An 11,906-nucleotide genomic window follows, 5' to 3' on the forward strand; every position below is an offset into this window, starting at 1 on the left:
GTAACATGCAGTTTCACCCACAGCGACTTGCCAAAAGCCACTCAATGAACTCCATGGCCGAACAGGAATTCAAATGCAGCTTTCACCATTGAAGTTCAACACTCTTTGTAATTGGGCCAATGGGGTTTCCAACATTATGCCAACCAACCGCATGGAGCACTACCATGAAGGAACACTTTGCACTTGCAGTTGGGGTGTAATGTTTTAATTGACACCCACCCGCCACTGCCATTATATTCAAGTACTGGCTTAATTAATTTGTTGATTGGGCAGCAAGACAGCAATCTCCATACTATTTCTGAGTATTCTCACTGACAACAAATGCATTAATCCAGCAAAATTATTTGGGAACTGCTGTCTTGTCTCAATAACCTTTACTGAAAGTTTAGGAAGCATAACAGGAGGCCCCAAAGGCTATTTAGGAGGAATGAGAGTTCTGCAACAAACAGTCTAAGCTTTTACAAAAGCATTTGGGAAATGACCTGCTAATGTTTACATAGCAACATCAGTGCATGATGTTAATCAAGCCAAAACAGCTTTATGAAAATTGAACTGCACAGAAATAATGGAAGCTTAAATAATGATTCTCGATACTGCCAAGTGATTCTTTTCCCCAGTACAGAAGCTTATGCTGAAAATAAATATATGAGTGACAGAGTGTGAAAACATAACTGAGGCTTATATTCACTTACCTGGGAGAAAGCCCACTCAGTGGGAGTTAGTTCTGTGTATTCAACTCTCACATTTAGACTGCTATCCTGTTCACATTTACCTATTAGTAATCTCTGTTGAAAGTAATGAGACCAGGTTGCACTGTGCTTGATTGCTTTCCAAAAAGGCGATAACATATTGAAAACTAGACTGGGTGGTAGATAGCCATAGTTCTTCAGTATCTTAAGAGCTGCTGTTCCAGATATGCAGTTCGGTTGTTCAGAAACTCCAGTGGGTCCTACTGGTTTGGAGTATATTAAACAAATGGTTCTGGGGTCTTTCGTAAGGGATCAGCCTTTCAACACTTTTGTTTAATAGCTCCTGACTAAATTAGTAGTTCCCAACTCTTTAACAGTCTCATTATATATTTCTTTCTCATTAGTGACCACAGAAAGAGTACGAGAATGGAAGCAACCCCCCTATCACTTCTCTTGCAAAGCCTGGAGGTTGATGGCCTATCTAGAAAGGATCCATAGTTTCTGCTCATCTATCTGCTATAAGGCATTGCTATCTTGGTTCCTCATGCAGCAACCATTAGAAACATGAAGCGATGACACTGATATCAACCAAAGAGAGCCAAAGGGCAACCTTAGTATGTCCACGCTTCATTACTTCATGACCTGACCTTATGAAACAGTGCGACCCAGCCCTATATAAGTTTATAGAGCAAAGAATGTTTAGTGATGTTTTCAATGGCCCTGGATAACTTCAGCTCAGGAGCATGCCAGTTTGCAAACTTGTATGGCATAGTTGACCAGTTGGCCACATATAGGTCTTGTGCTATGGCTACAAATACGGCCTTATAACACAAAAGGAAGTGTGGGTGTGCCCCATCCCAGTACCTTCCCCTTTCCACATAAGTCAACGGAGTGATTGCTGCTCTGCTGCCTTCAATGAAGAAGGGTTGGCGGTGTGTGTGTGTGCGCACATTGTGCTCCCAAGTGGGAGAGAAAATACGACTCTATTAATGCTTCTCATACCTCCTCTTCCTACTTCCATTGCTCCTGGGTGTCCCTCATCTGTTCCAATTCCATGCCATAATAGCTACATCAAAAATATCCGATGACCATATAAGAGCAACTACTGAGTAGCAATGAATGAAGTAGACCAGAAGCGGCTTTCTCAGGAGTGGGGGTGGAGAGGCTCAGTGCTAGCTTCTCAACAGGTGCGTCATTGCTGCTTACCAGGAGGTGGAGGGACGAGGCACCTAGTGTGGATGCTCCAGCAGGAGTGCCCAGTTGGCACCATTGGTGCACCTGCATTGCAATGAAACACCTGCCGGGAAGCTAGCACTGAGACTCCGCCCCACCAGGCAAGCTGCTTCGCAAGTAAACTTATACATGTCATAAGGATTTCCCTTCAAAATATGTTGTTTGTTTGTGCAAGCTTCCTTGGATATAACCCAAACAATCTTTCCACCCCTCCCCCCAAGAAGTCACCTATAAAACCCCCTCCCCAAAAAGAAATCTTCAGAGGATTTAATTGGCTATTGTCCTTTGCTTTCAAATTTACTTTTTCAGAACAAAAAAACAAAGCTACCTTTCTAGGTACAGGCCTACTCAAGGCAGTTGACAAGGAATTTTAACAGGCCTAGGCTCACATTTCTTAAGAGGAAGCAGCTTCTATTCTTGTACTTAGGAGAAGTCCAAGACAACTGAGACTAGGAGTTTTATCCACACCTTTCATACGAAACACAAGAGGAGTCTTCCTGGATCAGACTGAAGGCCCTTCTAGTTCAGCATTCTGTTCTCAGTGGCCAACCAGATGCCCATGGGAAACCCATACGTAGAACCTGAGCACAATGACACTCTCCCACTCATGTTCTCCAACAACTGCTATTCAGAAGTATAGCGCCTTCTGGAGATAATATAGCCATCCCAACTAGCAGCCATTGATAACCCTATCCTCACTTAAGCTTCTTGTAATTCACCTTTTAAAGAGTCATCCAGCTTAAGTGGTCATTGCTACATCCTGAAGTACTGAATTATATCATTCTATCTATGCATTGTGTGAAATACTACTTCTATTTGTCTGCCCTGAACTTTTCAGCTGTTTACCTCTTCCCGGGTCCACCGTGTTTTCCCTAAATGGCGTTTTCCACCCTTGGGCAGCAGACCATCATAGTCATGATCATATACCTCCAGGTCTTCATCCTCATCATCGCTGCTGTATATGCTGGAGAAACAGAGCACAAAGACAAAACAGGGTAAAATGCAAAGCTGTTTAGAATGACAGGATTTGCAAAAAACTAAAACTAAAAGGTTATGAGGGTAACTGTTTGGAAACTTGCACTGCAAGATTTTGTTCTACATTCTGTTCCTAGTATTCTGAACTGGTTCTGCTGTTTTTGGTATCCACAGATACAAGCAAAAGGTTGGCAACTTTCTTATTACTGTGCATGTTTAGACCTGCTCATACAGTTAGATCAGTGGCAAATTACACACTTGGCAGCTGTTCAACCAATGATGGTTTCAAATTAAAACGCAATGTTTAGGACAATAAAGAGAACGGAGGCTGTGTCCTTTGCCCAAGTACATACTCAAAATCCTTAACTTATGCCAGATCACTTGAAGAATGCTCTATGCTTTCACACAGTTGATAAAGAAGCTTGCATATTCAACTCCCAGGTGATAAATGCTGAAGGGCTGGGTATTTTTAAAAGGAAATACATTCAATACTATACTTTGTCAAATAATGAAAAGACTAATAGCCTGATCCTATGTACACTGATTCAGAAGCCGTGCTGAGTTCAACTTGACTGATGCCAAGGAAAGCTGCATTTCACCTGCACACTTACTTAGGTGTAAGGCTGCAACTCCAAACACCCTTACAAGGAAGTAAGTCCCAATGAATCCAGTGGCACTTGCTTCCAAATAAACATGCACAGGCTCAGGCTGCACAAATGCACAGAACAGCAACCCAATGAACATCGGAGGGCAAAGGCTTCTCAAAACAAATGAAATGTACAGACATCAAGCGATCAGGCTGTTTTGTAAATGAAGAGCAGTACCAACAAGTCCACAATTCATGGCCGACTACAACTATAACTTGAGGACAAATGCACAATCTGAAAACTTCACAGCACTGAAGTGAACAGTCACATTACTTAATTATAAATAGTTGTCTTGTTTCTAGTCCACCTGAGGTATTTTCAGCTGCTGATTGAACCCAGATCTCTCCCAAGGCAGCAGTGAGTGGAAACAATCACAAACATCCAGTTTAACCCATCGAGTTCAGTAAAGTTAAAACAAAGTGTGTTGCAACACAAATGGCCTTACTTCATTTCTATTGTGCAATGTTTTATTTCTAACTTTATAACATAAACATAACTTTTGAAACCTCCGCATACTAACTGTAAGTGCAGTAGAAAAGAACACACGGATGATTTATGGCTAATTATGCTGATATGTGAATGGGATAGACCTCAGATGCAGTTTAAGCATGTGGTTTTTTTTTTTTGGGGGGGGGGGGGGGAGTTTATTAAAGCAATCCTGACAAACACCGGAACAGGAATTAATGGCTAGGAGCCTCAGCTAGTTACACAGGTGGAGAGTAAATAGGATTACTCAGAAGCAGTGCCTTGAGGGTTGCATGTTAGTAGATGTAGTATCAAGCTTTTCTTTTCTGCTACCACAGTTTCCAAATAAAGGTGAAAGGAATTTTCACCTTTAAGGATGTACCGTACGCCAGATGTTCTACAGATAAAAATTGTATCATTGTTTTTATCAGTAGAACACATGGCATGTGGTGAATGCCAAAGACATTACACTACTATATGAAAAATCAGAAGTCGATTTTGAAAACTACAGAGATACATCTGCTTAAATTGAGAGTTGCTCATGAAAATCTAAGTCACCTATTCAACTCATATCTCAGGACAGGGGTCACCAACCTTTTTAGACCAGTGAGCACATTTCAAATGTTGAGAGCATCCTGGGGATGCCTAGCACAAAATAACTGCTATGGGTATGTGTGGCACAACACAAAATTGGAGCGATGGACATCCCCAATACCCTTATGCTTAAGCAGAGGAAGTCAGATATGTCCTGCAGGTCCTGACTGTGGGAGTCACACAATACTGATTTTACATACAGGCAAACAAACACACACCAATGTTGTTGCTGTATGTTGTTGCAGTGTTGCTGCAACAGGGAATATGACTCAGTACCAGGAAAAAGATACAAGGTGGCCACACCACACTCACTTTCATTTCACAGAAATTGCTCAGAAAGCACCTGCACATTTTGCTCCACAACTTTCATTCTAGGGCGGCTAGAGACTTTAAATAAATAAATAAATGTTCAGAGTTTGGAGCACCTTCCCAGGGGCACCATTAAAAGCATTTATGGACACCATGGTTCCCACAGGTGCTAGGCTGGTGATCCCTGTCTTAGGATCTCCCATCACTAAACTATTACATGCCATTCATCAAGTAAGCCGTGACCTTAAATTTGGATTCAAACTCGGGCACATTATTGGAGATAAAAAACACCATCAGCAGACTACCTGCTACCAGACTGCTCAATTTCAAAATGTAGGTACATTGAACATCATGTTTTCATGGGAGGGGAATCTGTGGCCCTCCAGTTGTTGTTGGATTCCAACTCCTATCAATCCCAGGAAGGATGGTCAATGGTCAAGGAGGATAGGAGCTGCACTCCAGCAACATCTGGAGTCACAGGTTCCCCATATCTATCCCTGGTGAGTATGTTTTATTAATCACTACCATACCCTAGAACAGTTGTGGGGAATCTTTGGCCCTCCAGATACTGCTGACTACAACTCCCATCATCCTTGACCACCTGCAATGCTCCCCATGCTTACCCTAGAAGAACCTTTCACCATGGCACATTAGCTTTGTACATGCAGGGAGAAAGTTATCCGGGTGAGCCCTGGTATTAAATCTCTAACCATAAATCTAAAGTGGCACATTTCTGCAACAGATACATCATGTAGGACTGCTGGTCATGCAGCTTGGCTATCACTCATAGCTGTGGGTAAGATGCCTGGGTCTCAGCCTCAATTTCCCATGCATAAAAATGAAATGATGGCGAGTCACTTTACGGGGCTTTGAAAAAATCTAAAAGTGCTAAGCAAGTAACTAAAAACTGAGGGTACAGTCCTACAGCTTTAAAGGTATCTCCATGCTACAAGCCCCAGCGATTGCATCACCAATTACCAGAGGCCAGAACAGTCTGTCTTCCACAACACCAACACATCTCTACATTATGTGCCTGTTATGGGCTTAATTGTAAGCTGCCTTGGGAGGCAATCCTGGCTAAGAAGCAGAGTTCAGATGCAATAAATAAGTAATGCACAGTAGTGGGCCAGGCCATGAGGTGCAGCTGCCCTCTTGACACCAGTGAGATGGAGCTTACTTGGACAGGGTTGTGCAGGGTGACAGTGAGATTGGAGCTGTGCAGGCAAACTGGCAGGAATGCCAGATTGGTTCCACTGGTTGTTCCTGCACGGCCTTCATCTTGCTGCCACCCAGGGAAGCTGCAGAGATGTCAGGAAAGATCCATGGCTATGCCTCACGACACAGGCTGCTACTGATAACAGATATTCCGCTGTGTTCCTTTTCTCAAAAAGTAGCTTGAGAACTCCCATCACCAGTCATATGCTATAGCCCTCCTCTGACTGTGATCAGGAAACATGCAAAGGGATGAGCATGTTCAATCCCTGCACCTTTTAGAACCCTGTTTTCTAGGGCTACAAAATACTCAAGGAACGTATCTGAGTATAGAAGGCTCCATGTTGCAGTCAGCCACCCTCCACAAGTTGGTCAACAAGAACAGCGCTGGGGAAGGGGCAGAGTTAGCATGATTACAGGACACATAATGCAAAGCCATGGCTAATGGTAGGACTGCCATTTCAAAGGCGGAATTGACGTCCGGGGGGAATTTCCGAAAGGCAGCGGTTTGTCTTGGATCTTAGGCAAGTCAATAAAAAAAACCTCAACAAGATTAAAGAAAACACAAGCCAGGAAGAGCAGCTCTTCACTTTAGATTTTAGGCAGTGGCGGCTCCTTAACTGTACAGTGTACCTCAGGTTACATACGCTTCAGGTTACACACTCCGCTAACCCAGAAATAGTGCTTCAGGTTAAGAACTTTGCTTCAGGATAGGAACAGAAATCGGGCTCCGGCGGCACAGCGGCAGCAGGAGGCCCCATTAGCTAAAGTGGTGCTTCAGGTTAAGAACAGTTTCAGGTTAAGAACAGACCTCCAGAACGAATTAAGTACTTAACCTGAGGTATCACTGTAGTTAATGTGGAGGTCTGAGTTCACACATAATGCTATGGTTAACAGTTTATAAATCAGCTACAAACCTTGGTGAGCAAGCAACCTTGAATCGTAGTTTAATAAACCCCAGTTAAGCAGCTGGACTGGGTTCCTACGGAATACTAAGACATGAAGCTGGAATCTTATGAACAGAGGGCATTGCTTCTGGATATGCAAACATAGGCTGGTGCTGTTTGTCCCATTGAAACCCAGAGTACAGTTTAATTCAGCTTTGAGTATAGTTTTGCTGATTTCAATATAACTGTCATAACTACCTTTATCTAAATCTGGGCCTTTATGATTAGGTCACTATTTGAGTGACTAATAGCCCCATCCTATGTAGCAGTAACTCCCACTGCTTTCAGCTGGGAGTAAGCAATGAAACTTAATGTGCTTAATGAATAAACGGGGGCTTATTCATGTTGTAAGCCAACTTGAGCATGGTTTTAGCTATGGAAAGGCAGCATACTAATAAAATTATGTATGTTTGTATGTATGAATCATAGAACTGTAGAGCTGGAACGGACCACAAGGGTCATCTAGTCCAACCCCCTGGAATTGCAGGACTGGTTCTCCACATGCATGCAAGTTTTTTTGTTTTTTTGCAATGTTGCCATTGCAAGTCTATAAGCCCCATTCACCCTTTTGAAAGGAGAATTGAGTTATTCATTTATTTATGCCACGTAATACTTGACAGTCCCTAAAAAATTTACAAAATAAAAAAAAACCCCAGTGTGTTTACAATAAAACTCAGAAACTGCACTGTATTTCAATGCAGTATTAGAAAAACCTATTGCTAATGACCCATTTGCAATATCTCAATTGCCAGTTTACTGCAGCCTCGAATTTCAAACCAACTCTGCATCCTGTTTAGCAGCATTGCAGCTCATCTTTTACATTTCAAACAGAGTGGATCCAGCACCAGATCTGCCTCTCTCGTTTCCTTCCAGCGCAATAAACTGCTCAGTGTACCTTCGCTTGAGATGACGTGTCAGGCCGAAGGAACCTAAAGAGTTAAGAGCACCCCACCTGCTAAGTTTTGCTGAAAGGCTCCACGCGCGAGCGCTACTCTTTTGCCAAGGAAACCAAATTGTGCAACCAATTCAAACGAGAGGAAGGGAGGAGAGAGGGGTGGAGGGGCGGGGAGGAAGTGATTTGTTGCTGGCGCTTTACTACTACTACTATTACTACTATCGCTGACACTGTGATTGAAAGAGAGAGAAAAAAAGCGAGCACCGCGCTAGCCAACCGAAGGGCAGCCCCTGCCGTTGCTCTGACGCGATTTCACCACGCTAAGCCCTCCGGCCAGGTGCTGCAAGGGGAAGCAAGCCCCAGGCTTTCCCCCCCTTTCTCTTTCGCCCTCCTTCGCCAACAGGGGATCCATCATCGCCTGCTCTCCCCGCCCGGAGTGCAAGAGATCGTAACTCCCCGCCTTGCGGAGTCCCATTCATGCTTCACACACTAATACAACTCCTTCCTGTACAGGATGCATTATTACCATCATTTAAAAAAATAAAAATCCGGCGTTGAGTGTTTTTTGTAAGGCACGGTTCGAACTCTTCCCAACCCAAAACTTTGCGCTTTGCCAAGGCAAAGCTGGGAAGAAACCCCACGAGTTCCCCCCGCCCCGCGCTGCCGCTCTGCAGGAAGGAAGCGAACTGGTTGGGCGGCGCGGCGCGCGCGGCAATGCCCGGGCTCGGCAGAAGCGGGGCACCCCGGGTGCGTCACCCAGGGCCGCCGAAGTCGCTTTTGTGACCCAGACTCGCAACTTCGGCTGCACACAATCGCGAGCGCACGCATGCCCCGCGCCGACCCGTTTTCTCGCCGCCTGCCTATTCTCTTTTCGCATTAGATTAGCAAGAACCGAAAGAGAAAAGGGAAACTTCAGCGTGAGCCCCAGCAGCTAGGACTTTGCTTTCCGTGCCAAGGGGAAAGGAAGGGAGGAGGGGAGAGAGCGCGGGCAGAAAGGGAGGAGGGGAATAATCGCTGGCGCTACACGGCGAAAGAGAAAGGCAAGTTCTGGCTCCACGTGGAGCGACTGTCCCGAGATAATTGGAAAACAATCCTGCACTTTGTGAGCGTTTCTGCAGACCACGAGGCGCTGCTTGGCCCTTCCAGTTTGCTGCTGCACGCCACGAACAGCGGAGGGTGAAAGGAGCAGCGCCGGGTAGCCAGAGTCACCTCCACTACCCCACAGCCACAACGTTTCCCAGCACAGGACGACTGAGGCTTCCTCCATAAGACACACAGGCGACCTTGTCTTTCTTGCCATGCAAGATCTGGGTCAACATTAGCAAAACGAGTGACAGTTCTTGACAAGCACCCCTAGCCCGTTCTCCCCTTCCCTCCCATTGCATCCTCCTCTCCAGCCAAAGTTGTTCCACACGTTGCTGCAAAGAACGCTCGGGCTTGCGGAGAACAGCGTGTGCATTAATGAATGCCACACTGCACAGCACTGCTTTTGGGATGCATATATAGCATACATACATACATACATACATACATACACATATCCATTTTTTAAAAGAGGGGTTATCGGGAGGAAGCTGAGTTTGGAGTCCCGAAACACCACGCCGGGCAAATTCACAAAAAGGGAGCTGGGTCTCCCTTCCACGCAGCCTGTCATCCACCTGACACAACCACAGAGAATGAATGAGACGAATGGACGCAGGGATCAAATACCTGCAAGCTAAGCCACTCCGACATTTTTACACCCTTTTCTTACCTCCAGCGGGCTGCTTGCTCGCCTGCTCCGGCCCCAAACGATCGCGGAACGGGGACGCCCGTCGCGATCGCCGGAGGCAGCGGGTCCCATTGGCAAGCCAGGAACGGGCCTGAACCTTTTTATTTAATTATTTGGGCCCACACGTGCAACGCGTAGCCTGGGAGGAATACCCTCTCGCGCACGACACACAAAACACGCCTTTCACTGCACAAACCTGCGCGACTCATTGCAAATAATCGATTCTTCCTTAACTCCTAAGTTACTCGCAACCGGGAGCGGAGGGATGTGGCTTGCAAAGGGGAAAGTAAGCTGCTAAACTTTTGCTGATGCAGCCTTGCGCTTTCTTGCAAGGCACCCGTTTTAATGCACGCTCTGACAGGTGTGCAAAAGAACTGCTGCAGCTCTCGCCCTCCTGGAAGCTTGGGGAGTTTCTTTTCTTCTCTGACACTGCGAGAGTTTCCCCCTCCCCAAAAAAGCAGCCCGACAAGACAAGACGCACACACAGAAAGAGGAGAGACAGACAGGCAGAAATGCATTGGCGTTGCGAAGGGGTTTGCTTTTCTGCCCCTTCTTGTTCTTATTACCTGTGCCTAGGTCTCCTGGCCATCCTTGCATTAGTCACTGAGGGCAAGGCGAAAAGTAGGTGGGCGGGTGGGGGAGGAGAGGGCTTTATGCTGCTGGAAGAGGTGCTTGGCGTTTCTTGCCGCTTAAGAGGAGCTCCTCCGCCGCAAAGTTCTCAGGAGCGGGAGAGGGGAGGAGGAAACAGGTTGAGATGAAAGAGTAAACTCTGTAAACAGAGATGCCATCAAACAAAGGGCTTTTTGGACACTCCCCCTCCCGCCAAATCTGGCGCCCCTGCAGTGCGCAGGCGCTTCTCCAGCCGCTGGCCCTGGGTCTTACTGGCACGGAGGAAGTCCTTCCAGCCCATTCGGCTCTGTGTGTGGCTCGAAGCGCGCGCGGCTGAGGCGGCGCCGGCGGCAGCAGCCCGGAGCTGAACTCGAGGGGGAGAGCGGGCAGGCGCGAGAGGCGCCTTTTGCTGCACAGTCCCGCGCAGCCGAGACGTGTCCTGCTGACACACACACACAGGCACACAAACACACACACCCCGCCAGAGCACAGCCCCGCCGGACCAACTGAGCACGGGCTTGCTCGTGGAGCCGGGGTGGCTGGGAGGCGCCATGCCAGGCTCCACGAGGGGAGCCCGCTTCGCTCTCTCCTCACCCACTTCGTGGCCTCCATAAGGAGACGGCTGGGCTCAAACTTCCTCTGGCGCTCTGCCCGTTTTGCTTGCCAAGGAGGAAGCTCTAAGCTGCAACTTATTCTCCGCCAGGTCCACCTGTCTTTTTTGCGGGGTGGAGGTGGACGGTAATGTCGCTAGTTTTTTAATATTTTTTTACAGGGCTTCTATGACTTTTAACGGCAGGCAGGCAGGCATCCAACAGGTGCAGTGCCACCTTTCTGTTGAGAAAAGCGACCTGTTGAATTTTTGCCTGGCACTGGAAATGCTGCAGGTTACAAATTCTGCCGGGGGGAGGGGGAGAGAGAGAAAAGGTGGTGGCAACCCCATCTGAGGCTTACTGAGAGCAGGCTTGCAAATATACTCTCCTGGGAGGAGATTGCAGCAGGCTGCGCTTTCTTTGTATTTAGAGGCTGACAGACTGCTTCCAGTGTTTTGAAATCATACCTTCCATCCGGATTGTTGCAGCCCAGGAGTTGCCTTTGCTAAAAGGCACCCGTTGCACATGTGTTAGGAGTAGCTGTGGAGTGCACAGTGGGAGACAGTTTCTGCATATATCTGTAATGCAAGAGGGGAAATGCAATGCAAGACACCAGCACATCCAAGTTTCTGCACTTTCTGCATACAAGTGGGACCTACGACAAAAGATTGCAGGGTGGAGTGTTGCTTTTCATTATTCCAGTCAGCCATACGCAGTTGGAAAGAGCGTGGTGCTGATAACGTCAAGGCTGCAGGTTCGATCCCGGTATGGGGCACCTGCCTATTCCTTTATTGCAGGGAGATGGACTAGTAGAGACCTCAGGGTCTCTTCCAACTCTACAATTCTATGATTCTTTGCCTTCTTCCAGGATATTCTATTTCATTACCAGCACTGCTCGTTTTCTGTTCCCCAACATTTCCAGCCATCAGCCACCGTTTGATGGCCGTTGAGAATGCTCAGTTCTGACTGG

At 46.7% G+C, this 11,906-nt stretch overlaps 1 protein-coding gene across 4 annotated transcripts in view; it reads right to left on the reverse strand.

Annotated features, from left to right (window-relative positions):
- MYB (MYB proto-oncogene, transcription factor) overlaps positions 1–11,402 on the reverse strand; it is a 37,038-nt gene extending 25,636 nt beyond the window's left edge. Inside the window, exons 1-2 of one of the 4 annotated variants that reach the window (XM_028723487.2) lie at positions 10,304–11,402; positions 2,769–2,886 (exon numbers count right to left, since the gene is read on the reverse strand). In XM_028723487.2, coding sequence (XP_028579320.1) covers positions 2,769–2,886; positions 10,304–10,326 — 141 coding nt within the window. In that variant the 5' untranslated portion in view covers positions 10,327–11,402. The remainder of the gene's footprint in view (positions 1–2,768; positions 2,887–10,303) is intronic. The other 3 variants (XM_028723485.2, XM_028723490.2, XM_028723489.2) reach the window with 3 other exon arrangements.
- Between the last annotated feature and the right edge of the window lie 504 nt (positions 11,403–11,906).

This window comes from Podarcis muralis, chromosome 3, assembly GCF_964188315.1.
Source record: "Podarcis muralis chromosome 3, rPodMur119.hap1.1, whole genome shotgun sequence".
Taxonomy (NCBI): Eukaryota; Metazoa; Chordata; class Lepidosauria; order Squamata; family Lacertidae; genus Podarcis; species Podarcis muralis.